Here is a 27,179-nt window from a genome sequence, read left to right as displayed (position 1 = left end):
TGTGCCTGAACAACTGGAAGAACCTTTGTTTGAAGACCAAAACATCACAAAATGTCAAACTGGTCCAAACTGTTTTGGCTGTGAAGCATGAAGGCACCTTTCGTCAGAAAAAGACAGCTGATGGGGAAAACTGCTTAAACTTAAAGTGGAACTGACAGAATTTTAGCAACATTTAAATCTAAATCAACAATCAAATCTGTTTTATATAGAACGCCCAGGAAGACTATGACACCTTTTTTGTAAGCACTTAGATATGGTCATTTTCATAAATTTATAGAATGTTTGGGAATGCGTGTAGTAAGGCATTTCTGAAAACTCTATAGCAATAGAGTTGGAAAACGGCCATGCGTTTGGACAATTAATTGACACTGCAATAAATAAAAACCACATTTTTAAAAATCTGTCTTGTCCAGGACCGAAGACTATGCAGACCTGTGCGCCATATCCAATCAGAGCTACAGTAGGCCTATAGACAAGTCATATGGGCCTGCCATAATTCACTTTGAACTGGACTGTGTGTTTACAGGCAGTAGCAACATCGTGACTTTAGATCATTAGAACACATTTGCCAAAAAATACACCTGAATAGATTTCTGCAAATATGTAAACACCACAGGAGTCCTCTTACATTTGGGAACTTCACAGTCCTATTGAGTAAACAACCATGAAAAAGGTAGGCCCTCTCTCCCTCAGTTGCATATAGCACATCAACAAGATCAACAACTAATGCTAGCCTGAGCGAGATGAGCCAAAATCTAATGAGGGGACATTAGATAAACCCTCTCAAACTTTTTCAGCTAGTTGGCTATCAAAATTGCACTGATAAACCATGGGGAACAGTAGCCTGCTTTTCCTTCTGCAGCTTGCCTGCCAATGCCGGAACCCAGGAAGAGCTTGGCAGCAGCTAATGGGGATCCATAATAAATACAAATGCATACTTGTCCCAACCCATGTTTTGACAACCGAATGAGAACTTGCCTGCCCGCCCATGTGATCGACGCCAAATATATTTGACAACTAAGAGATATGCTAACTGTGGATAAGTCGCTTCGCTAGATTCAAATGTCTTGCTAGCTAACCAAATGACATCCGCATCTCTAGCTGTAGCCAGCGAAAAACGATATGAAGGGGGAAAAGGTTAGTCGTTCTCCCACTCCTCCAATGAAATGACATCCTCCCGGCAGCTAAATAGCTAACATTAGGCTCCGCGTTTTTAGCTTGCTAAATAAACAGCTAGCCACATAAATACGCTAGCCCAGGGGTGTCAAACTCAAGCACACGGGCAATATTGAAAAAATAATAATTATATATATATATATTATTTTTTTTTTCAATCTTTTTGCGGGCCAGACATACTACTTTATTTTACAAAAACTTGCAACCCTAATTGGCCATTGCTTTATTCGAAAAAGTGTGGCCATTTATAATGTCCACTTTCAGGATGCTGTATATAGTATTAACATGTTAAAACAAAAGATAAAGAATATTTGTCCAGCCTCGTCCATGTTAGGCGAAGGTTTGGCTCGTGTAGGCCTTCATTGTAAAATAAGAATTTGTTCTTAACTGACTTGCTTAGTTAAATAAAGTTTCAGGCCTAGTGGCTATGATATAATCAAATCTGAAAAAGTTGGAGACGCCACTGATGGTTAGTACGGGTGTCCGGTGTTGTGCCGAAAACCCCCCATTTCCTTAATTTTGTGGCTAGAGTCAAATATTTTCTATAGAACAAACTTCCCGTTAGAATAGGTAACCGAAATTAATAATTAATGTGTGTCTCATATTAAACATAGTGGGAGTACAATGTTGGTCTGCAATAAACATTTCAGAACAACTATGGCTGAATTATTATCCTTACACTTTCAAAAATACTTGTCGAATAAGACATGGGAGAGATGATGCATTTTGGCAAAGAGATTTATTTATAGACTAATACAAATCAGTAGCGGATTTAGGTATGTGAAATGTGCAGCATTTTGCCAAGCCCTGGTGCGGGTGGGGACTAGCTGCACCGGGCGCCATACAAACTAGAACCGCCACATACACTTGAAACAAATAGCCAACCCAAAAACTGCAGACAAAAAATGCTTTCTGCTACTAAGATCAGTGACATGTAGGCTAAACTAACAACGGAGTTTGGAGCAGAAATCTCAACTAGCAAGCAATTCGCAGCAATGAAATACGCGAAATGGGGGGAGAATTCTGGCACAACACCGGAAACTGTCGTACTTCACCCATCGGTTACCAAAAATCATCTCTAATCCGGGGACCCAAAATGCGCACGTGGGGAATTTATTGGGAATCCCATGCCATTCAACCAAACCCTACTCCAAGAAATTCGCTTGCGCCTCTAGCAATAGCGTAGATTGTCTGTGCGCACAGTAAATCGTCCACTATCTAACGTTAGACACAGCGTGACCGTTCTTTCAGTAACGTTAGTTGTTTATGTATAACAACATAACATAACGACCTGCTTAACAATATATAATAAAAGCAAAAGACGACCTCAAAAGTCAACTTGCGACACGTTACATTAAAAAAAAAAAAAAACACCGGTGGGACCAAATTATTCAACTTGCAAATCGCTGCCTCGCGTAACCATAGCTAGCTTTAACGTTACATCCCTTGGCCGGCCAGAGGGTCTTTATCCCTCAGAAACAGTCATTTGATAACATTATACACATAGGACATTGACACAACAAGGTGTAAACACCGGTCAAACAATATGTGCTAGTTGTGCGGAGCTGATACACTCTGAAATTTCCCAACTCGTTTACCCACACAAACCTCACCTGCCGCCGCCATGTTGGAGAGCGAGTTCGTACCAGATTCCCGGATGAAGGCGTCAGAAGTTTATTAACGAGAACGCGCATCTTTGGTTTCGAGCCTCAAATCCCTCCCGCCTTGCCCATGTAATTTATTTTCTATAATAAACTGGGTGGTTCGAGCCCTAAATGCTGATTGACTGACAACCGTGGTATATCAGACCGTATACCACGGGTATGACAAAACATTTATTTGTAGTGTTCTAATTACGTTGGTAACCAGTTTATAATAGCAATAAGGCACCTCGGGGGTTTGTGGTATATGACCAATATACCATGGCTAAGGGCTGTTCCAGGCACTCCACGATGCTTCATGCATAAGAACAGCCTTTAGCCGTGGTATATTATACATATATCACACCCCCTCATGCCTTATTGCTTAATTATGAACTGTGTGGTTCAATCCCTAAATGCTAATTGGCTGACAGCCGTGGTATATCAGACCATATACCACGGGTATGACAAAACATTTGTTTTTACTGCTCTAATTACATTGATAACCAGTTTATAACAGCAATAACGCACCTCAGGGGTTTGTGGTATGTGGCCAATATACCACGGCTAACGGCTGTATCCAGGCACTCCGCAATGCGTCGTGCGTAAGAACAGCCCTTAGCCATGGTTTATTGGCCATATACCACACTCCCTCATGCCTTATTGCTTAATTAGGCCTATTTTATATTAGAATATTATGTTATAGTTTGTATGCCCACATGGCCAATTTTAGGCATCTCAAAGCGGTTTCATACCATTTGGATTTTTTGTTGTTGTTTATAGATAGGCAGGATATGTGTTTTACGTGTTGTTGCATAGGCCTACTATGTCTATTTTTCATTCATTATTAGATCATTTATCCTTCAACCCATTCATTCATTTACTCATTCATTCATTCGATTAATTCATTATAGTACCAACCTGACCAATAAAAACAGTCGCACCTAATGTCAATATTGTGTCTTCTCGTCTCATGATCTCATCTTGTGCTATTGAACTGAAAGTTTGCTGCACTCAAGGATAATTCACTGCAAGCAAAAAATAAGATGATTCACATCTTTATTTTTATAAACTAACCTCAAATAGATCAATATTCTATTGATCTATGGATAACATGGATAACCTAAGGTGGACATACAGTCATTTCTTCTTAGGTTATCCATGTTGTAGGCTATTGATTCAGTATTTGAGTGACAGCTTGTAGATATATCGATAACGTAACCTACTGACCTTCATAATAGGTAGCATAAACTATGCATTGCACTCTAGTCTTCCTTATGTATTGCCTAATAAAAACTGGATGGGTTGAGCCCTGAATGCTGATTGGCTGACAGCCGTGGTATATCAGGGGGTGTCGTGCCTAAGAACAGCCCTTAGCCGTGGTATATTGGCCATATACCACAACCCCTCGGGCCTTATTGTTTGAATATAGCCTAACAGAGTAGCCTACCTATATTCAAGAAATGCACTAGCCTCAATTGCTTCCTAAAGCATTATGTTCCATAGTAGCCTATTCACAATGAGTCATAATTAATTAATGATTTTCTGTATGTGTTGGGATTAAGTACTTTATTCATACATTTCTTCCCTCATTACTAAACCACACCGTCCTTTGTTTTATGGTGATAAGTTTTGCAATAGCCCCTTTCTGTGCACTGAGGTCATTTCTGGACATGTAGTCATGCACCCCTAGAGACGATGTGTAATACTTGCCAATCAGTTCATCATGGTGCAGTGGAACAAAGAAACAAATATGAGAAACAACATGTTAAATGGTAACCATTGTATTTATTGCAGCTTTATGTTTGTTTGTCATGATAACACGATGCTATGCCTATTTGATGGGTTTGACTCCTCCGCGTCTGTGCGTATATCTCTCTCTCTCCATGAAGTTGATAATTGGTCGGCACTTTTTCCCGCCCTCATTCCCTTATGGTTTCAGTTCATCCATAGCGTCTTGAAGCCTGGAATAGAATTAATAGGTATTAAAACACAGGGCATGAATTAATTGACAGGACAGATGATACTGTCATAACTAGTTTATACTGTAGATGGCAGTAAACCTCCTCACTTCACCCATACTAATTGCTACTGACGTGACCAAAATAATTTTGTGTTTCTCCCATTTCACTTTGTCACAATTTCCAAGTATTTGAATCATGATATGTGTCACCACCAACTCCCCGTCATTATTTCCTGTTTCAACTCTCTAGATTTTATTTAAAGTATGCTCTGTGGCCGTTTGTGGTACATGAACTTGAAGCATAGCTGACATAAGCATTGAGATGCTAAAATAATAAGCATTTTAATTACTATCAATCTTCAAACCTAAGAAAAGAGTGTGCATCTCAATAATCAAAAGTTTCTTCCTCTCCTTCTCACGTCCTTTCCTTCACCTTCACTAATGTGTAAGGAACTGGATTGGTGGACGAAGCCCCCACCCTATAACAGTCACCTATCCATGTGTCTTTAGATCAGTGCAGATGATGGAAACAAACCGAGGAGAGTTAAGACTTTTGAGACACACCCCTAGTCATTCAGCCACTCACCTTCATCCACTTGCTTGAAGTCTCTTGAAAGGAAGTGACTTTAGACTATTGAGACATAGCCCTAGTCAACCACTAGCCCCTATTCCCTCATACACTCGCTTGTAGTTTCTTGAAAGGAATCCACTTTAGACTATAGAGACACACCCCTAGTCAGCCTTTAGTCCCTTGTCCACTTACTTGAAGTCTCCCCCATCGAGCAAGCTCCTGTATGTTGCGATCTCGGCCTCCAGCTTCATCTTCATATTGAGCAGTGCCTCATACTCCTGGCCCTGCTGCTGGATGTTGCCCCGCAGGTTTGTCAGCTCGCCCTCCAGACGGATGAGGATAGCATTGTACTTCTCCACCTCCATGTTGGAACGCATCTCTGTGTTACGCAAGGTGTCTTCCAAGGAGGATTTCTGCTGGGAATTACAGGGGAATGTTGGGAATGGTCTTCTAAATTTTGTTGAAGGATACTGTGATTATTAGAATGTTGGAATTTGGAGATATGGATGGTATGGCTAAGGTATGGCAGCGGACTTTAAAAGGAGGTCGTACATAGAGGACATGCATGGGTTACTATCAGTTCCATTTCTACTCAGAGGAATTAAGGAATTTAATGGAAATATGTTATCATATTGAAATAATTTTCCTTGCCAAGCTCTGTTGGGATGCCAGCTCGATCTCGAGGGTCTGTAGCTGTCTCTGTAGGTCGCTCATCTCCATCTGGGCCCCCTGCAGGGCCTCTGTGTTCTGGGATACCTGCACCTGTACGTCTGAGATCTATACCACAGCACAGGGGAAGAAATGAAGGTAAGGAGATAGGGATGTAGGGAATAAGGGAAGGAGATAGGGAGGGATGGAAGAAGGTAAGGAGATAGGGAGGGAGGGAAGAAGGGAAGGAGCGAAGCTTAGGGCTCTATTCAATCTGTAATGCTGAAGCGTCACAGATTCCACAATATAAATTGAATGGTAATTTCCGATTGAGTTGACATATGCAGCGTTTACCGTGAATGAAGTCTCCGCTAAAGTGGGAACATTGCCTTTAAATTTCAATCACGCTTTAAAGCTGAACTTCCACGATGCGGATTGAATAGAGCCTTTAGTCATCTCGAAAGTTGAATTCATGTTTTGGATTTCAGGATTTTTTGTGTGACTAGACTACCCATACAACAAAACATGTTTTCAATGGAAGGTAAACTTTCAGTGGATAAAACAATGTTATCTTGGCCAGTGGGTGTGGGTTACTCCATTTTAGTTTTAATTGCAGAACAAAAAACAGTAATTATAGGTTTGATGTGGTGTGTAATGATAGTATGATACAATGATCTTACAAATATGATGGGCTACCTGGTTTTCATGCCACACTTTGAGGTCCTTTGCGTTATTCAGAGCCATCTTCTCGTAGTTGGCCCTCATCTCCTCCATGACCAGACTCAGGTCCTGACCTTTAGGGGCGTCCACGTCCACCTGCACCCCCGACTGGGAGATCTGGGTCCTCATTTCCATCACCTCCTGTTGGAGAGAGGGAATGGGGAAGGGGAGAGAGAGCAAGAGAGAGGGAGAGATAAACAGAGAAAAAAAAGGATATAGGCATTCCAATATTAGCGAACTGTGAAACTTGAAAAGTTCATAGCTAGTGATAAGGTTAATCTGATATTATCACATTATCGTTGTTCTTCATGGAATTGTATTGTTCTTCATTCTATTTCTATTCTCCATAATGAAAATGTTCCATTTCAAATTATTATTTGACATTGACATTCAGTCTCGGTGCTATAATAGCTCACGTTGTTGTGGTTCTTCCTAGAATAATTCATATCTTCAATATTTTCTAATGTAAGGAAAATGTTCTATTTCAAATGATTATTTGATATTGACATTCAATCTCAATGTTATAGCTCACATTGTCATGGTTCTTCCTGAGGAAGATGAGCTCCTCCCTCACGGCCTCGATCTCACTCTCCACATTCATCCTGCCCATGTTGGTGTTATCGATGACCTTCTTCAGCCCGGCGATGTCCGCCTCCACTGACTGACGAATGCTGAACTCAGATTCAAATCTGTGGGCACAGGAACACTGTCACTAAACTCTACATTGACATGAAATACCCTGACATTTTGGGTTAAAGGCACAAAATGGCTGCCATGTTTCAGTTTACTAGGAGTAGGATGGATTTGAAGCACTGATCTGAGGTCAATTTGGTATTTTTCTCGTCCTTTTGATTATCATTATATTTTGGGGAGGAAAGTTGATCCTCGATCTGTGTCTGTGGGCAATTACTATCTCCTGAACAGTTCACCAAGGTTATAAGAGCTATGCAGCATAGGGGTTGCATGTAAGAGGCTACATGCACATCAGGCATTCACGTACAGATGCAAAGATGAAGATTCATTATGAGAGATTAGACTTTCGCTGACAACTCTGCATACTGGTACCGGCACAAGACTTCCTCTCTTGTGGGTCTGGCATGTCTTAAACTCTTGAGAGTTTCTCCATGCTTAATGGCTGACACACCACTAAATTGACTTTATAGTGGCCCATTGGGCACACACTGGTTGAACCAACGTTGTTTCCACATCATTTACATGAAATCATGTTGAACCAACATGGAATACACGTTGAACTGACATCTGTGCCCAGTGGGGGGGATTTGAGCCAATGAACTTTGTGAGAAGCACAATTACAGTATGAAATTGAACAGATCCGATGCTTTTCATGACAGAACAACAACATCTCAAAGTAACCCCTGTATTGTATACAAAGTAATGGCACAACCAATGTGCAGAAATATGTCATTTACAGTGGTAAACTCACTTTACTCTGAAGTCATCTGCAGCTAAGCGAGCATTATCAATTTGGAGGACAATACTAGCGTTATCCACTGTCGCATCGAAGACCTATTGGAGAAAAATAGTGTTAATTCCATTGAATATATGACAAAAAGAGATATAATGGACATAACTTCTTATTTATCATGAAATACTAAATATTTTCTGAAACTATTTTTGCATGTGACATAAGCCTGCTATATTATGCTTTACTTTCCTTAACTTTTGAATCCATGTCAGTTATAGAGGAAGGCCTTTCCCCCATTTACTGCTCAATGCAAATAGATATGAACTTGCTTCCCATTCTAACTAGAATTTTGTGTGTCATACATAGATGAGCTGGCAATAAAAAAGAAGAACTAATATGTTCCATCATTGGATTTGCTGCTCTTCACCAACCTAAAACAGGTGTTTTAAATGTACGCCTCCCAGGGGGGAGGAAACTGCAGATTCTGAGTGATTTACAAAATGGGACCAAAACACAACTGAATCTATGGTTACGACCATATTACTCCGACTGCCCCTGAAAAAGAGGAAGCTGTGAACGGAAAAGCAGGACAATGAGTTCCTGTGCTAGGGCTGTCTGTTCTCAGTTTGCATTGTTAGAGGAAACGGGTCAGGCTTCCTGTCTTCCACCCCCAATCTGTGTGTTTGTAACCATGGTATTCTGGTGCGAATCACATAAAAAGGGGAACTCTTGTCGGTTTATGTGTCCGGCAAATGGAACAAGGCTAACATTCATCAGAAGGGTGTCGTCATAAACTATAGAGGACTTTGAAATTCTTTTGAACAAACGTCAGTTTTTGCAGGGATTCCGAGAGCCCTTGTTGGAATTCTTTGACTGTGCTGTAAAAGCTATAATGGTTATAGAAAAAAAACACACCCACCAGCAATGTGTTCCAAATCTCACAGGGAATTATTTTTGTGTGTTGTCACCCCACATCTGGTTCATACCGCTGGTCCCTCTCACACTACACTATGCCCCAGAGTGGAGACACTGACAAGGGGAGGTCAAAATGCTTTGCAAACACTCTTGGAACTTTGTTTATAGGTTTTGTTCAGTTTTTTGATGATGATGATTCATGATGATGATGATGATGATTCATGATCCACTGTATTTGGTGATTCATTTGAGGAACTCTTTGACCAAACTGAGAAGTGAGGGAACTAGTGAAGGAGGGGGAGGGAAAGTGGATATCTGACTGGCCTGCCACACCCTCTACAATGATTTATATATACAGTAGATGACTAACAGGGGGCGCTGTTTTGGAAGCCTCCATCTTGGCACTCCCCCACTGTTATAAAAACAATTTTGGAAGCTATAGAAATGCATTTACAAAGGTCTGAATTTGTTTTTGCAATGTGTATTCTATTACCAACACCTTAATACATACCTTTTAATGATTTTATGTGAGCTAAACATAAACATTTCAAATTAAATAATATAAAGATTTAATTTCCTTAAAGTGTGATTTTTTTGAAAGTACTAATGTTACTGTCCCCAAAATACTTAAATACATATAATTTTGTCCTTGAAACATTTAAATTAAATACTGTAGAATTCCATTCATTCCTATGGAGGACTGCTTTTCAATATGGCCGGCTGGTGGCTTCAAAGTCTCTCATTGGCCAATACACAGCATCGGCAATCCAGGGTTTAGATACATCATTGACCCTCTATTCAGTTAGTAATTTTGAGAAGCCAGTTGTTCCAATGCAGGGTTCCCCACAGAAATGTTGAAGTCAAAGCAAAAGCAAAGTAAATTGGTAAATAAATAATTGTCATTATGCTTAAACTCATTCTTGGACGGACATCTTCTCTCATACCATAATGGGTTTTAGTCCAATGAAAAGTTGCAGGAGTGGTGACATTACATTCATATTTTGACTTACTGGTTGATCATATCAACACACTTATCTAAGCAACAAAATACAAAACCTACAAATTCCTCAACTTAACCCTTTTCTTACACACATTTTTCTTTCTTAACACCCCTCTCTTGTCTCTATCACTTTTCTAATGATACTGTATTTCATTCACACCCCCACCTTCTTGCGCAGGTCGTCCAGTATGCTGCTGTACTTGCTATAGTCGCGGGCGTCCGGTCCTCCCTTTTCCAGGGCCTCTCGGATCTTGACCTCCAGTTGTCCGTTGGCCTGCTCCAGGTTCCTCACTGTCTCCAGGTAGTTGGCTAGGCGGTCATTCAGGTTCTGCATGGCCCCCTTCTCGTTGCCCATGACGTGACCGCCTCCACCACCGGCTGCCGCAGCGTTGATCAGGCCACCCATGCCGGCACCCATGCCACCACCAATGCCAGTGCCCATACCACCGCCGCTCACCTTAAAGGAGGATGAGGAGTAGGAGGAAGAGCTGGCTGGGGCACCACTGCGGAGGCCCCCGTAAGATGCGGAGGAGATGCGGGTGCCCTGGCCACCAGCCCCGCCGTAGGTGCTGGCAGCCCGGTAGGAGGACACGGGCGTGGTGCGTTGGAAGGAGATGTGGCTGTTGGACGGTCTGTAACTCATGACTGCTGATGGAGTAGTCAGAACGAATTAACAAATGGAAGAGAGAGAAAGGGAGAGAAAGGAGCCTCTGAGCTGAGCTACAGAAAGAGTGACGTGGGTAAAGTGAACCGGAGAACTTATACTTCCCCCCCAAACAAACCTCCTCTTTTCTCTCTTTTGCAGGCTGGCCTCCAAGACCCTGCCTACATCCACATCCCCCATCCTCTCTTTCCTACTCTCCTACCGCTTCTCTCATTCTCTCATTCCAAACTCTTTTCCCTAGCATTTGCATTTGCCCATGGACACTGCTCAACTTCTATCTACATGCAACATTTAGCTAATTATGTTATTTTTTACATGCATCTAATGTAAATCACATGTTTGTGACATCTAATAAAAGATAACTTTCTATCTTGTCAATTTAGTTTACAAATTCCATACACTGCAAAAATAAAATGTGAAACAGAAAAAAAGAATGAAACAAACACACAAAATGAAGAAAAGAGAGAAAGACTAGAGTTAATGATGAAGAAAACAATTAAAGAGAGCAAGGTTTTATCCTGGGCATGCTTTGAGATTCTTTGTTTTTTTTTCCTATAAAAGGCATCATTTGGAATGGTTGCTGCATACCCACTGGACAAAAACGTATTGAATCCACAAGAGGTTGGTGGCACCTTAATTGGGGAGAACGGGTTCATGGTAATGACTGGGGTTCATGGTAATGGTTTCCAGGTGTTTGATGCCATTCCGTTTGCTCTGTTCCGACCATTATTATGAGCCGTTCTCCCCTCAGCAGCCTCCTGTGGTTGATTCAAAGATGTTTCCACGTTATTTCAACCCAAGAATGACATGTGAATAGCATCCTAGCTAGCACATTTGGTTCTTTGGAAGTTGTGGGAATGTACATTTTTGGATTACCAATTGTTTCTGGGAACGAAGCCAGAAGTTTCCTGACCGGTAAAATGGAATGTTTTTTAAATGTTCTGAGAATGGAATGAAACATTTGACCTGTTCTGGGAACGTACATTTTTAGGTTGCAGGGAGGTTCTGAGAACATTTTACTATGGTTCCTTTAAAGTTTTCCTGGGAAGTTTTATTAATATTCTGAGAATGAAAATGATAGGTTATTTGAAGGTCATTAAATAATGTTAAATAACATTAAATAATATTTCCACAAGACTTTTAATAACACTGCTTGCTTAGTTCAGATTAACTGTTTTGAACTCCATTCCCAGAAGGTTGTATGCAAAATAACAATAGGACAACTACGCTCTCACCAAGCTCTAAGAAACGTATGGTTCTCAGAAAGTTATGTGCTAGCTGGGGTTGAATCAAGTGGAAAACTGATTAGATTTGAAAAAAGCCATCAATGTAATGGAATTTTGTCTTTTTTCAACCAGCTTTTAACCTAAATGACATGGTAAAATGTTTTGTTGATTTCACATTTAATTCATGTTAGTTGACAACTCAACCAAATGTAAATCAAAACTAGATGTTGAAATGACGTCTGTGCCCAGTGTGTAGTTTCTATGTACTTGATCAGTCAAACCCCAAAATGACTGGATACGGACACGCTTAGCAGCAGGGCTAAAGTAATCTGACTTGCAGAAAGGGAAAGGGGGATACCTAGTCAGTTGTACAACTGAATGCATTCAACTGAAATGTGTCTTCCGCATTTAACCCAACCCCTCTGAATCAGAGAGGTGCGGGTGTAACCGATGTGAAATGGCTAGCTAACTAGCGGGATGCGCGCTAATAGCGTTTCAAATCGTTGACGTCACTCGCTCTGAGACCTTGAAGTAGTTGTTCCTCTTGGTCGCGGCTTTTGTGGAGCGATGGGTAACGATGCTTTGAGGGTGGCTGTTGTCTATGTGTGCAGAGGGTCCCTGGTTCTAGCCCAGGTAGGGGTGAGGAGAGGGACGGAAGCTATACTGTTACATTAATGCCGTTGACCCAGATCACTAGTTGCTGCGGAAAAGGAAAAGGTCGAAAGGGTAACCGATGTGAAATGACTAGCGGTGTGCGCGCTAATAGTGTTTCAATCGGTGACTTTACTCTCTCTGAGACCTTGAAGTAGTTGTTCCCCTTGCTCTGCAATGGCCGTCGCTTTTGTGGAGCGATGGGTAACGATGCTTCGTGGGTGTCAGTTTTTGATGTATGCAGAGGGTCCCTGGTTCGAGCCCTGGTACGGGCGAGGAGAGGGACGGAAGCTATACTGTTACACGGGGGGCTGCCTTAATCGACATCCATGTCATTGGATGTCAAAGAAACAAACACATCAAGAAAAAGTTACTGTGATGATGTGACGTGCACAAAGACTTTGGTAAGCTGATACCATAGTGTCTCTGTCTCTCTCTGTCTTCAGCGATAGGATTGGGAGAAGGGTGTGTGTGTGTGTGGGGGGGGGGGTGCTCTTGTGTCACATTTGAGTGGTAGAATGCCGGACACTGATTTCACAAAATTCTTTGGTTGTGTAGTTGATATCTTCAAGGTGATACCTTTGAAAAGAATGTTTGCATATAGCTGTGATAGGCTGAATGATATCTTTTAGTGGTTTGTATCTCATTGATGTTGATTGTGTCCCCCGAAAGGTAATAAGGTCACAGAGACAGAAAGAGCCGTTGAGTTTTTCATCCAGTACACAAAAACGCATCTATATCCATTGTTCTTAAGAGAACATACCAGAAATGCACTGTGAGTGGAAACGTTACCTCTCAAAGGTCAGAAACAACATAGCATGACATAATAGATGAACGGACAGACTTGAAAGATGCAGAATGTAACATTTTACACTGAATCTTGAATCTTGAAGTAGTTTCGCAAGCCAATGATAACCAGTGTTAGAGCAACGACTGGAAGTCTATGTGTATCGGCTAGCATGCCAAAATCCCGCTACACTCGCATTAACATCTGCTAACCATGTGTATGTGACAAATAACATTAGATTTGATTTGATTAGTATTCCTTTAATGCTACGTGCTTTTTTTGCTCACTACAGATATATCATAGACATAATTCAATTAAGGGGTATTTGTTTGTGGAAATGAAACAGAACGCGCCAAATTAAACCCTCTGCCCTTAAGGAGATGGTCTCAAAGTTAATAGGTGGTGGCGTTTATAGCAGTGGAAAATAACAGGTTCCCAACGACCCTCACTGACGACACTACTGTATGCCCTGGCTAGGGCGGATTCACAAAATGGACCCTAGAGACAAAATAACAAAACACAGTACCCAAGGGAAGTCGGTTAAAGCCCATACACTTCCCCTTGTTTTCTTTATACTCTGACTCTACCTCACCTTCACGGTTGATCAAGTTTCAAAGCTTCGCCTCTTCATCACAACAGCTCTCATATCATACAGGATGTATCAATGCCCAGTCCTTTCATGCAACGCTTGGGCAGTACACCTCAATGATTTAAAACAGTTTAATTGGCAGAAGAAGAGGAACTTCTCAATAGAATCAGAGTGACTTATCTCACTACTTCTACGCCATTACAAAATGTTTGAAATGATATTCCACTTTGAAATGAATGTTTGTCAGTGCAAATCAAATGCACTTCTGAAAGTGCTGTCCAGAAATTGATTGTATACAGGCCATATTCTAGCTTTAAATCCATTGGAGCATTAAGCTCAAGAGGAGACTGAATTCAGATCCCCCCCGCCTCCCCCAACAAAAAACAACTAAAAATGGCTTCAGCTAAGGCTTGGACAAGGAAGATACAACAGTTTGGTAATGCCAATGGGTTGCAGGCTCGACACAAATACTACGGCACATGACCAAATACTACATTTGATATTACTTTAATAAACTTCAAGTGCTCAATTCACAAGTGCCAAACACAGTGGTATTTATGCAGTGGTCATTTTTTCTCTCCAAATAATATAGTAAAATAGTTTTTATACTGCAAACTTACTATTACATCTTCTACCAGGTAGATCTACAAAACATATGGCATCGGACGTGGACTTATCTCACTCAACATTTGACCTCTTTTGAACTCATCTGACAAACGTTGATTCCGGAGGGTACAATCACTTCAAACTGCTGCATGTGCAGAAATCCAGGCCTGAGTAGCTCTGGAGACCGTCAGTCCAGGGAGGCCAAGGGAGAGAGGGAAAGAGAGAGAGAAAAAAAATTGATGAGAAACTTGAGACTCTGACTCATACCAATAACAGCAGGATTCTGGGAAACTCAACAGGAGCTTATGTGCTTCAGGGATTCTGGACAACAGTCAGAGAATGAACGCTCCCAGCTTGATCTTTCTCAGATGAACTTTTACTTGTTTATTCTCCTCTTCTCCTCTTTTTCTACTCACTTTCCACTCTGTTACCCCTGAACCTGTGAGTGCTTACCTAGCTAAGACAATTACAGTGCTACAACGGTGTGCCAACGTCATATGTCAGTAGGGCACTTACTCACTCAATCCCATGACTTGGAGTTGTGCCAGGGGGAGGAAAAAAAGAGGAGCAAGGGTAAGAAAAGGGAGGGTGGATCTTGATCTCTTTATAGCAAATTAGGAGTTTGAGTCTTAGATAAAGACCTTGGACACCCTGGGACCCTGAACATTATTGGATGTCCTGCTTACATTCTTATATCTGCGTGGGAATTCCAGTTTTACGAGCAAGGTGTGGCCATGTGGGTCTGTGAAGGTCGCTCATCAGACATGAGTGAAATGTGACAGTTACGGGCCATTTTCTCTCAGAGTTGTCATGTCCATCTTTAGAGTTAGTGCCAGTATGTTCCCTTTTTACACATGTCCACAAATACAGTAACACACCACTGAAAATGCATAGTCAGCAACATGGCCTCTTAATTAATATGCTCCTTTTTAACATGGACACGTACATAACAATGAATACACAAACCCTCTACTGAAAATGCAGTCAATAGTCCCTTAAAGGGATAGTTCACCCAAATACAAATTTGCATAATGGTTTCCTTCCCCAATAAGCAGTTTATGGGCAACGTATGACATCAATCATGCTTGGATTTGGTTGAACTTTTTAGCATTTGTGGACCAAAACCAATGCAAGTCAATATCTTATATTTGACTGCTTACAGCAGGGATCATCAACTAGATTCATCCGAGTGTTGATTCTTTGTTGAGCAGATGGTCGGCTGGCCGGAACATAATTACCAATCATTTGTAAACTACAAATTTACCGCAAGAAGCCCAAGTAGATATGTTTGACTAAAACATTATCATTTCAAACCTTGCTTACATTTGTATATGATCACGTGTCTCTTATTATATGTGGGAATATTGGGAACAGATTTCTTAAATTAAAATCCCTTGGACCTGATTTCCTTAATGTCCATAAATGAAAATTAATATTATACTTTTTTTCGCTCAGAAAACTTGGGGAGCCAAATGAAACAACTCCTGGGCCAAATTTGGCCTGTGGGCCGCCAGTTGGGAAACCCTGGCTTACGAGGTAAGGAAACCGATAACTATCCCTTTGACATGTTCCCTGTAGACTTACAGTTCATGAGTCTATACAATTCCACTGAAAATGCATAGTCAGCCTTCACACTCTTTAGGAACATAGGAATATATAGTAAAAAATACTTTAGAAATATGACAATAAAGGTTATTTGAATGACACCTCTTTTCTATTAGGATCCTTGCATAGGAAAATTAAGAAGGTATTCACGCACACACATTCACACACCAGGGACTGCAAAATAAAGCTTAGTTAGTTCGTTAGTACGTTAGTTACTACCTACTTACTTACCTTTATTGAATCCCATTGGGAAAAGGGTCTTGTTTTCCTATTCAACAAGCATGACATTATTGCATTTATGATTCATCACAAGGCAAAAAAAAACGCACAGTGGTTTACGTACACATTACAGTCCACTCCGAATGAGCACTAGGGGGACCCAGCCTCAAGCCATGCAACTCCAATCCGGCATAACTGAAGAGGGTGTGGCAGTCTAGGTGCAAACGGGCAGGCGTACTTGGACCCGTCCAATAGTTTTTATGGGATGCTAAAATCGTTGCCCTAGTGTTGACTAAACTTCAGACACAGATGTAGGTCGCAGGAAGATGCCTGTAGCGCAATTATGCAACCCATATCGCCACGCCCGTAGGATTATTCGGAAACAGCAGCCCCATACAACTCGAGGTCAACCTCTCTCTTTTCTAAAGAGGGTCTGTTTCGTCTCAGCGGCTAATCGTTGTCTTCTGCCCCTCCAACCCTCACCCACTCATCGCATGTACGTGTTTATCTCGGCACATTCCAATCTTTATGTGTCGCATTTGAAGACCGACGCACACAAACCAAAACATCTCTCGTCTCTGGAGGCTGCGGGGCCAGAGGGTCAGATGTCAAAAGGGTGTCTCTTAAATGACTTCAGGTCTCTGACAATAGATGAGGAACACAGTGATTTCACCCAGAGGACAAGAGAGATTTTATCCCATATATGTCAGTTATTAAGGTCGATAAGATTAGAGAAATACAGCTGTTTTTGTTTGTTTAGTGATGAATGTGTTGGACAATAGGTCATTGGTCACTTTGACAAATATGGTAATGCGTGAGCCAGATAAGGCTCCAATGGTGTAAGCTCTTCACAGTGCAACTTTGGGACTGTTTACAAATGGAGTTAAAGTTTCCAATACTTGGGATAAACTGAACAATGCTGATTTACTACTCGATCAGATCAGTCAAAATGACTCAAACAAATTAAATGAAAAATTAAATACTATATAATTTCCCCCCAACTGACTTCATTGGGGTGAGTTATTGAGTTCATTGCATGACAGCCGTTATTTATCTCTTCAACCCAGCAGTTCAATTCAGATAAGCCTTTCCCATGGGTTAACATGTGTTACTTAGCAACAAGCCTGTAAAACAGCTACACAGCCACGTCCACACACATGCTTCATGTCTGGGTCAACAGTCGACACCGCTACTCTAACTGCTAACTATTAATCAACCGAATCACATTATTTCCATTGAAGTACAGTGTGTGTCATATTCTAGTCAATCACAGTGTCAACACTAGAAGAAGTGAAGCCCGGAGGTAAAGATACAGTATATACCGTACTTTAAAGAAATTGGCAGGTACAAGAACGACAACTTGTACAGGATCTGACTTCCAGGTACAGATGTCTGGCCAGTATCTATAAAATGAGTGCTGATCTAGGGTCAGATCACACCTGTCCATATAATCTTTATTCATTATAATCTAAAAGGCATTCCTACTCTGGGACACTTTATGAATACGGGTCATGGACTGCTTTTCGTGGTTCAGGGGAAAAGGGTGTGTATAGAAGGCCTGGCTTACAAGTGCAGTCTGTCTGTGTGAGATTCCTTGGCTGCTCATTGGTCATATTGAAATATGCCTCTTGATTTTGGGAGAATATTACTCATGGAATATCTTTGCACTATATACTGTATGTTAGCTCACTAATACAGTTATGGGTATTAGAAAGTTACTTTTTTCACACGCAAAATGCCTGCTGCAGCAAGGTACATTGTTAATGGTGACAAACTGTTAATGATGATGCTGAGCACCAAGTTCAATAGCAATCATCTAACAAGAGCCCATTCCCAGAATTGGACTTTGTTTTTGTACAATTCATTAGGAATTTTGAAGAGGTTTTTCATGATGCAAAGAATGCATTCTGCACTGGTCAACTGCATTGAGACTCTAACATAAATACATTATGATACGAATAGTCAGAATATCATTATGATAGCACATAATTCTGCAAATAAAGAAAAGCAGCTCCAATCCCTGTTATGTAAGTTTGGTACTCTCTCAAATTCACTTTGTGCGCAGTAAATGTGTAACATGATTATATTCTATTACCTCCAGCATTCCCCCATTCTGCGCACCCCTACTGCATGCTAGCCAATCAGAATGTCCCTCGGTCCCTCCCCTTTCCAGATAAAAAGAGGGCCAGGGAACAGTGAGCTCCATCTGCACGAGTCTCTCTCTCTCTCTGCAGCGAATCTCCCAGGCTCTACAGACCACCTACTGTAGCACTTGCTAAAACCTAAGTCATCATGTCCACCAGAGCTGTGAAGAGCACCAGCTACTCTTTGAGGTCCTCATCTGCAGGCCTGGGGTCTCAAAACTTCAGCAGCAACTCCAGCAACGGCTATGGCGGCGGAGCCAGACAACAGAGCTACAGCGTCCGCAGCTCTTATGGGGGTGTTGGCAGCAGCGCCGGGGGTGTGGCAGCAGGTGGCTATAGGGTAGTTGGGGGGTACGTGGCTGGAGGGACTGGGCAAAGAGGGGGCGGGATGGAGTTTGGGTATGCGGGCATGGGTGTTGGCGGTGGTATGGGGATGGGGGGTGGGAAGATGACATGTGTGGGACCCCCTCAGATCACCGCTATTCAGGTAAACAAGAGCCTGCTGGCCCCCCTGAACCTGGAGATCGACCCCAACATCCAGGTGGTCCGCACCCACGAGAAGGAGCAGATCAAGACCCTCAACAACCGCTTCGTGTCCTTCATCGATAAGGTCAGTTTCTCATGAGTTACGATCACACCAGAGTCAAATGCATAGTGCATTCCAAGTACTTTCACACACTGGAGCTGAGCTTGACTTAGCTTGTCTTGTACAATGGGGCCAATGGAGTCGTCCTGAAGGTGCAAACCCTGCCCACTCTGCACAGCGGTCAAGCTAAATCTAACTCACCTCAGGTATTTAACAGCATTGAACAGTGAAATACCTGACCCATGTATGGTTTGTATTAACTTGGCCTTTGGGAAGGGGCAGATTCTCTTGTGATTTCGGTTATCTGTTAAGGATTTTTTAAATGTTAGCTATAACCATTGTGTGAAACATTGTGCACAAAACTGAACGTACATTGTGAACAAAACTATGGAAATAGATTATATGACTAATTGGGCCCTATTTAGGCATGCAAGAATATGAAATGCAAACTTGGTTATCAACCGAAAACCCTCTTGCCCTGACCCTTTTACTGTAAAAGAAAGAGGGGAAAGATGGGTGGAGACAGAAATAGGGCAAGAGGCACAAGATGAGGTTGGTTGTATGAATATAGAGTTTGTTGTTTGGAAACCCCTTCTAGCATTAGCTACTGACTCTTAAATCCACAAAACGATATGTGGGGACACTTTGTTGTCTGTAGATTCTGTAGGCTACTATAGATTTTCTTGTTCACAGGATCCTCTCTGCTCAATGTGCCATTGTGGCCCACACACTCAAACAGGACATGGCAGGTTCACTGTCAGAAAAATCAGCCCATTTCTGCACGGCTTATCAACTGTCAACTACAGTGATTACATGCTTCAAGCGTCCCTTATTTGTAAAAATCAAATAATTCAATTTCTAACTGTCATAAATCAGTCGTAAAAACACAACTGTCATAAATCAGTCATAAAACATAACTGTCATAAATCAGTTATGTTTACCGTCAGATTAACATTTGACCACTCCTCGACCCCTCCTCCACACCTTAGCGATACACACCTCCTCTGTTCTCTCCTCCATGCTTGTGTTTGAGTGGAACCCCACCCAGGGGCATGAGGTCAAAAAACACTTGGAACAACATGAATCATATGTGTAACTTTGATTGAGAAAGAGTGCCACATCGTGCTGAAACACGGTACTCTGCTTCAATGACACATTTGTTTGTTGGCCATTCTTTAGTCTGTACATACATTCACACGTTTGCTCCATCCATTCATTTATAGTATATGCACATTAATTCATACATGAATTAATCCATCCATTCATTCATTTGTTTGTTTGTGCCTTCCATCCATCCGCCCTTCCTTTCTCTCTCACTCGGCCATCCCTTCCTTTCTCTCTCACTCGGCCATCCCTTCCTTCCTTCATCCTGTCATTCACAAGTTTCAGTCAATGACACTGACCATTTCCCCTTTGTCCCTGCAGGTGCGTTTCCTGGAGCAGCAGAACAAGATGCTGGAGACCAAGTGGAGCCTCCTGCAGGACCAGACCACCACCCGCTCCAACATCGACGCCATGTTTGAGGCCTACATCTCCAACCTGCGCAGACAGCTTGATGGTCTGGGCAACGAGAAGATGAAGCTGGAGGGGGAGCTGAAGAACACGCAGGGCCTGGTTGAGGACTTCAAGAACAGGTGAATGGGTTTGACATTAAAAGTTAAAGGGGTAGTTCACCAAAATGTGATTATTATTGAACTACTTTCTTCGCTTAAAAGTAGTGTAAGTTGTACAGTTCTATTTAAACCATTTTGACTAGGAGGGACCCACATCTGAGTCTCAAATACAGTGTTATGATTTCATGGAACTTTTCTTTCTGATTGAATAAATCTTTAATCCTAAATGTTCTTTCACTTTAAGCTTGTCAGCAATGTTTCTTGTTTGATTGACGGGCTTGCTCTATTCTCAGGTATGAGGATGAGATCAACAAGCGTACCGAGTCTGAAAACAACTTTGTTCTCCTCAAGAAGGTCAGTAGACTCGATAATTCTACAAGCCCCTCCCAACATGGATAACTTACAGTGCATTGTTGCTTAACCACAACTTTAAAAAATTGGCTGAAGTAGAAAAGCACATGAACCAGGTATGTTCTGCTATGCTTTCTCAGGATGCAGATGCTGCCTACATTGTCAAGACAGAGCTGGAGGCCAAGCTGGACTGTCTTACTGATGAGATTGAATTCCTCAGGACTATCTATGACGCGGTAATGTACCATGTCTATATTTCAATGGGAGTGACTGACAGAAAACATTTGAACGCCTAGCTCAGAGATCTCCAACAGGTCAATCGCAAGCTACCAGTAGCTACCAGTAGCTCAAAGACCACCCACAATTCTGAAAGTACATGCAATTTTCACGTGTTCCACTGCAAAATGTCATAAGCAATTTTCACGAGTATCACACTGCAAGCTCCCAGCTACTATTTAACCAACGAAACTTGACGTTATCCCACCCCTGGTTAGCCAATATTAGCTTACAAAGCCAAACCTAAAACAATATCTGGCAATTAATTTCCACCTGTGTGGTGCGGGTATTTGTCTATCACTCTGTGTGTAGCCAGTCGGCTCTTTTTGTTGAACATCGGGAACCGAAGTCGCATATGTGAAAGAGCCGTTCATTTGGCTCCCTGATTAGCGTACTTTTACTATTGCTTCATTAGCAGCTATCAGTGGATATGTTACAAAAACATTATTTGAGGATGATAATTCCTCAGTGCAGGAACAATATAGTGAGGAGAGAGCCTCATTCAGTTGTCCAATTTTTTTTTTTGCAGGCCATCAAATAAGTTTGTCAGGTAAAAATGTTTTGAACTCATATTTCACAATCTGACATAATGGTAGGCAATGTTTTAGGATTTCAATTAGAGATTTACTATTGTTTCATGGTTTTAGGTCCATTTCAAAGCATTACTGAACAAAGAGCCGTTTGGGAGCCAAATTAACGTCTCTTTTAGGTGAATCGAGCCAAATGAGCCGGCGCATAGAAAAGACTGAATTCCATCACTAGAGCCAGCTGATGTGATAACTGTCTTGTGCGTTGACAGAAATACTGTTAATGGAAAAGTAGGCTTACCTGGCAGAAGTGTATCGTGAGTAAATTCGTCATTTGTATCTATTATTTGTTATTTTCAAAGTTTTCCCAACGAGCAGCAACAGTACAGAACCATCACTAGACAAGCACATTAGATGGCACACTAGATGCACAATTAAAGGGCCAGATGCGCAATTAATGGGGAAATACACTCAAAAATACATTTAAAAAAGAGTTTATTCAAGCAAATGACATTGACATTTACTCAGAACATTCAATTACAGTGTTTCTCTATAAACAATTGTAATTTTAAGAGTTAAAAACCCCCAAAAATCTAAAACCAGGAATAATATAAAACAACATTTTGCAAAGAAATCACTGACTTCATAGTGGCCCCCTAAGTGTTTTTTGTTAACCATCATTTTACCAGGTATATTGACAGAAAACATAGTGTACTACTTTCCCTTGTACACTAAGGACCCGGGAAAGAGTTGCTTAGGAGAGGAGAAGAGAAGAATGTACCTATTTGAAAGCGAGAAAAACATGTGTAGCTTGCGACATCGTAGAAAAGGTTGGAGACCCCTGGCCTAAGCCTATGCTGTAGATTCCACTGGATTTTGAATACTTTGTGTGAAGAGTAGATGCTTTCTGAAATCTAAAGGCTTCTCTCCATCCTCTCTTGGTTCTTCAGGAGCTGCGTGAGCTGCAGGGCCAGATCAAGGACACCTCTGTTGTGGTGGAGATGGACAACAGCCGTAACCTGGACATGGACTCCATCGTGGCTGAAGTGCGCGCTCAGTACGAGGACATCGCCAACCGCAGCAGAGCTGAGGCCGAGACCTGGTATACGCAGAAAGTAAGTTCCTTCTCCCGTGAGACCCCTGAAACCATTCTCGCCATCGTGACCTTTCCGAGATTCAATACTGGCTATGCTCCAATGTCCATACTAGCATATCACTGAGAATGGATGCCCAATGCCTAAAGGGTATGCTAGTGTGGATAGGAGTGGAGGCTGTTGAGGGGAGGACGGCTTATAATAATGGCTGGAATGGAGTCAATGGAATGTCTCAGGTATCCACACTGCTAGCTAGAGGCTAGCATTGATGGATGGCTTCACTGTTATGTCTCTATATTTTGGCTGATGACAGTAACGTGATTTTGTCTCTGTAACAGTATGAACAGATGCAGGTGTCAGCCACCAACTATGAGGACAATCTGAAAAACACCAAGGTAGAGATCGCAGATATCAACCGCAAAATCATGAGATATCAGTCTGAAATTGACACGATGAAGGGTCAGGTGAGTGCCACATTACGTCTCTCAGTAAATATGTATCTCAGTGTATTTTTATATAACACCCCTAGTGTGGCTAGACTGTCTCTCCTATTCAGTTGTACGGTAACTAACATCTACCAATAGGAACATGAATAAAAACATTGTTTGCCTGAAAACAGCGCGGCCACCTGGAGAACCAGATCGCTGAGGCGGAGGAGCGTGGTGAGCTGGCGGTGAAGGACGCCAGGCTTCGCATTAACGACCTCGAGGTGGCCCTGCAGAGAGCCAAGCAGGATATGACCATGCAAGTACGCCAGTACCAGGAGCTGTTGAACGTCAAACTGGCCCTGGATATTGAGATCGCCACCTACAGGAAGCTGCTGGAAGGAGAGGAGAGCAGGTACGAGAGGCCATGTTCTTATTGATTAGTCACAGGAAGTAAGGAGGAAAGCATTCAGGCATGAAACTCTAAGATTAGGAGAATTTGATGATGACCAAAGAGTTAATTTGCTCACTGAACATATCTTCTCTTCTCCTCTCCTCTCCTCTCCTCTCCTCGCCTCTCCTCTCCTCTCCTCTCCCCAGGCTGGTGAATGGAATCAAGTCGGTCAACATCTCCAAACAGTCTTCTTGTAAGTGAATGCCCTTACATACCACAGCTATGCTGTTTCACCTGTTGCTTATTACTTATTAATGTGCATCACAGAAGGTTCGTGGCACCTTAATTGGGGAGGACAGACTTGTGATAATGGCTCATGATATGGGTGTCCATAAGAGTCCATAAGAGGAATGAGTGGAAGGGTATCAAATACATTAAACACAGTAAAAGTATTTATCTTCAACACGTAATCTGTAGATTCTATTCGATTAGATAGATTGAAATTGTACGTTAAACATCACAGCATAGTTGAAAGATATGTGTTGTGTAGAAACACGAAGTGGGTGGCCAGCAGAGATAGATGGGATGGGCTGAGGGAAGCTGAGGGTTGGTATGTGGAATTGGAGACAGTGTGAGAGAGAGAATGATGGTCAAAAGATAAAGGGGGAAAAAAGTCTAAATAAAACATAATAAAAGTACATTTGAATGACACTAAGTGGCAGTGTTTTTACAACTAATGCCGGTTTGCCTGAGGCTGATGCCGTGCAGATGTTTGTACACATGCATATACACACACTCTCATTCAAATAAACACATACAAGAACACAAGCATATACATTTGGCATTGCTGTTATGATTTCAGTTGTCCTTGATATCCTTTGTTTTAAATGTATTATTATTATTTTTTTTTTGCATTGTTGTCTGCTGTTTTCTTCTGTCTTTTCCTTTTTTCTCTTTAGTTCATTCTCTTGGTTGTTGGTGCATTGGGGGTTCTTGGGGGTGGGGAATAAAATGAATTGTATTATAAAAATATATATCTTCGGGGGAGGGGGCTGTGGGAGGGGTCTCGAATTGTTGAGGGACAGCTATTGGGGAACTGCGGGGGGATCTTGGAGGGTTCGGGTTTCACAAGATTGTGATCATGGAAAAGGAAACCATGACATATATGTTATATCACTATCATGCACACGAACCCTCACACATAAGGATGGCTCTGTTGCGGAAAGACTGATACACGTTTGGTAGTGTCTTGATGCTGTATTGTTTGTCCTTCATGTTCTAATACTTTAATGTTACCCCTTGCTTGTGTTTTTTGTAATAAATAATAATTAAAAAATAAATATATATATAATAATGAATACAAATAATTAAAATACATTAAACACATGTACATTGTACATAAATAACACAAATCCATGTATACTCCAATAACCCGACATGTTAATTTCCACTTCTAGCAACGAACTACAACTCTTACCCCCTGGAAAGCAGTCGCACCACCAGCTATGTCAGCGGCTCAACGGGGGGATACAAGGTCAGCAGCACCAGCTACGGCAGCAGCACTTACGTCAGTGGCCATGAGAGCCGCCATATAGGCAGCAGCTTCGACCTGCCTGGCAGAATCACCCTGGTAGGCACTACCAGCAGAGATGTGGATGCCAGCATCAGCCTGGGAGGCGCCAAAGGCACCAGCAGAGACATGGATGTCAATATCAGCCTGGGAGGCAGCAACAGCCTGGCTACTAGCAGAGACATGGATGCCAGCGTCAGTGTCAATAGCAGTTCCACTGTCACCAACAACAAATCCCAGACCACCTTAGTCAAGACCGATGATGCTGAGGTGACCTCGAATGTGGCTTCTGATGCGGCGTCCAACCATGCCGAGGAACAGGCGGCTGGGAGCGACAAATGAGGAGATTTCGTCATTGCGGGCGACCGCGTAATTAGCACACTGTGGATCTATCTGTCACAGATATATGCTTCTCCAACCTACCTTTCACCCTTCCACTAGTTTCACTTTTCTAGCCAGGTTATTAGTGTATTTACCTGCTGAACAGAACAGTGACATATCAAACAGGCTACATATATCCACCTGGAATCACAGGCAGTCTAACTGTATCCTCAGTCTAACTGTATCCTCAGTCTAACTGTATCCTCAGTCTAACTGTAACTTTTCCTACCCACAAAGGGTTTGTTTTAAAATGGTAAATGTGAAAGGTTGGGGGTAAGATTTCCCTTAAAAGGCCCCTGAAAGTCGACCCCTAGTGTCCATTCGAGTCACCAGCAGGTGTCATTGTGGCACATGTTTCTCTCTCTGCTTGCTCTGAGACCCATTAAAGTACTTGGAGAAAAAACTCTTAATGTGCTGTGACATATTTATTCTACAAGTGTCCATAAGAGTCATTTTATAGGTGGATGCTGTTATCCTCACGCACACCAAAAGGGACAATTTCATGAAATGTGTCCATGTCATTCAACAACAGCATTTTCAAAGTATAGAATGAAGATTCTATAGTTGTCAATGGAGACGGGGGAAAGATCAAAACACGAAAAGGGACACGTTTGTATAAGAGATCAGAATGATAGACAGATGTTTATAATAACAAGGAGCATAGCATAGCAGAGTGCAGCTGCAAAAATGCAGAAGGTGTTCAGGCCATCAGTCTTGATAGACAGGTACTGGCCTGAAGCATGTCACTCTCCAACCTCCACTTGTGCAATCAACCAAACACATTCTAACCACACCCTCCATAGACACACGCGACAAATCCATCAGAAAGACACGCGCGCACACACAGGCGCATGCATGAGATCAAACACACACGAACACAACATGTAAATTGTTGGTCATGAGCTGGAATAAAAGATCCCAGAAATTCTCCATACGCACAAATAAAGCTTATTTCTCTCAAATGTTGCACATACAATTGTTTACATCCCTGTTAGTGAGCATTTCTCCTTTGTCAAGATAATCCACCTGACAGGTGTTGCACATCAAGAAGCTGATAAAACAGCATGGTCATTACACAGGTGCACCTTGTGCAGGGGACAATAAAAGGCCACTCTAAAATGTACAGTTTTGTTACACAACACGATGCCACAGATATCTCAAGTTTTGAGGGAGTGTGCAATTTGCATGCTAACTGCAGGAATGTCCACCAGAGCTGGTGCCAAATAATTGAATGTTAATTTCTCTACCATAAGCTGCCTCCAATGTCATTTTAGAGAATTTGAAAATAAGTCCAACCGGCCACACAACTGCAGACCACGTGTTACCACGCCAGCCCAGGATATCCACATCTGGCTTCTTCACCAGCAGGATTGTCTGAGACCAGCCACCGGGACAACTGTGGGTTTGCACAA

The 27,179-nt window shown here is 42.0% G+C and overlaps 3 protein-coding genes across 9 annotated transcripts in view; 1 reads left to right on the top strand and 2 right to left on the bottom strand.

The window, feature by feature from the left end:
• The window catches only part of LOC115142790 (eukaryotic translation initiation factor 4B-like), a 45,518-nt gene extending 42,641 nt beyond the window's left edge, over nucleotides 1–2,877 (bottom strand). For all 7 annotated transcript variants that reach the window (XM_029682525.2, XM_029682524.2, XM_029682529.2 and 4 more), the window contains exon 1: nucleotides 2,790–2,877. In XM_029682525.2, the coding sequence (XP_029538385.2) occupies nucleotides 2,790–2,802 (13 nt within the window). In that variant the 5' untranslated portion in view covers nucleotides 2,803–2,877. The remainder of the gene's footprint in view (nucleotides 1–2,789) is intronic.
• Nucleotides 2,878–4,584: 1,707 nt separating this feature from the next.
• krt18b (keratin 18b) lies at nucleotides 4,585–10,795 on the bottom strand. Its single transcript, XM_029682531.2, has 7 exons — nucleotides 10,226–10,795; nucleotides 8,163–8,245; nucleotides 7,251–7,407; nucleotides 6,695–6,859; nucleotides 6,002–6,127; nucleotides 5,543–5,763; nucleotides 4,585–4,780 (listed from the first exon to the last, which is right to left on the bottom strand). Exons 1-7 carry the CDS (start codon nucleotides 10,700–10,702, stop codon nucleotides 4,747–4,749), a joined length of 1,263 nt encoding a protein of 420 aa, XP_029538391.1. The 5' UTR covers nucleotides 10,703–10,795; the 3' UTR covers nucleotides 4,585–4,746.
• A 7,797-nt stretch (nucleotides 10,796–18,592) lies between these two features.
• LOC115142789 (keratin, type II cytoskeletal 8-like) lies at nucleotides 18,593–26,154 on the top strand. The gene is made up of 9 exons (XM_029682523.2): nucleotides 18,593–19,160; nucleotides 20,562–20,770; nucleotides 21,043–21,103; nucleotides 21,241–21,336; nucleotides 22,854–23,018; nucleotides 23,336–23,461; nucleotides 23,617–23,837; nucleotides 24,023–24,069; nucleotides 25,274–26,154. The coding sequence occupies exons 1-9, from the start codon at nucleotides 18,699–18,701 to the stop codon at nucleotides 25,726–25,728; spliced, it is 1,842 nt and encodes a 613-aa protein (XP_029538383.1). The 5' UTR covers nucleotides 18,593–18,698; the 3' UTR covers nucleotides 25,729–26,154.
• The last annotated feature ends 1,025 nt before the right edge of the window (nucleotides 26,155–27,179 follow it).

Source organism: Oncorhynchus nerka, linkage group LG15 (assembly GCF_034236695.1).
Source record: "Oncorhynchus nerka isolate Pitt River linkage group LG15, Oner_Uvic_2.0, whole genome shotgun sequence".
NCBI classification, from domain to species: domain Eukaryota; kingdom Metazoa; phylum Chordata; class Actinopteri; order Salmoniformes; family Salmonidae; genus Oncorhynchus; species Oncorhynchus nerka.
This window is presented reverse-complemented; position numbering and strand designations above follow the sequence as displayed.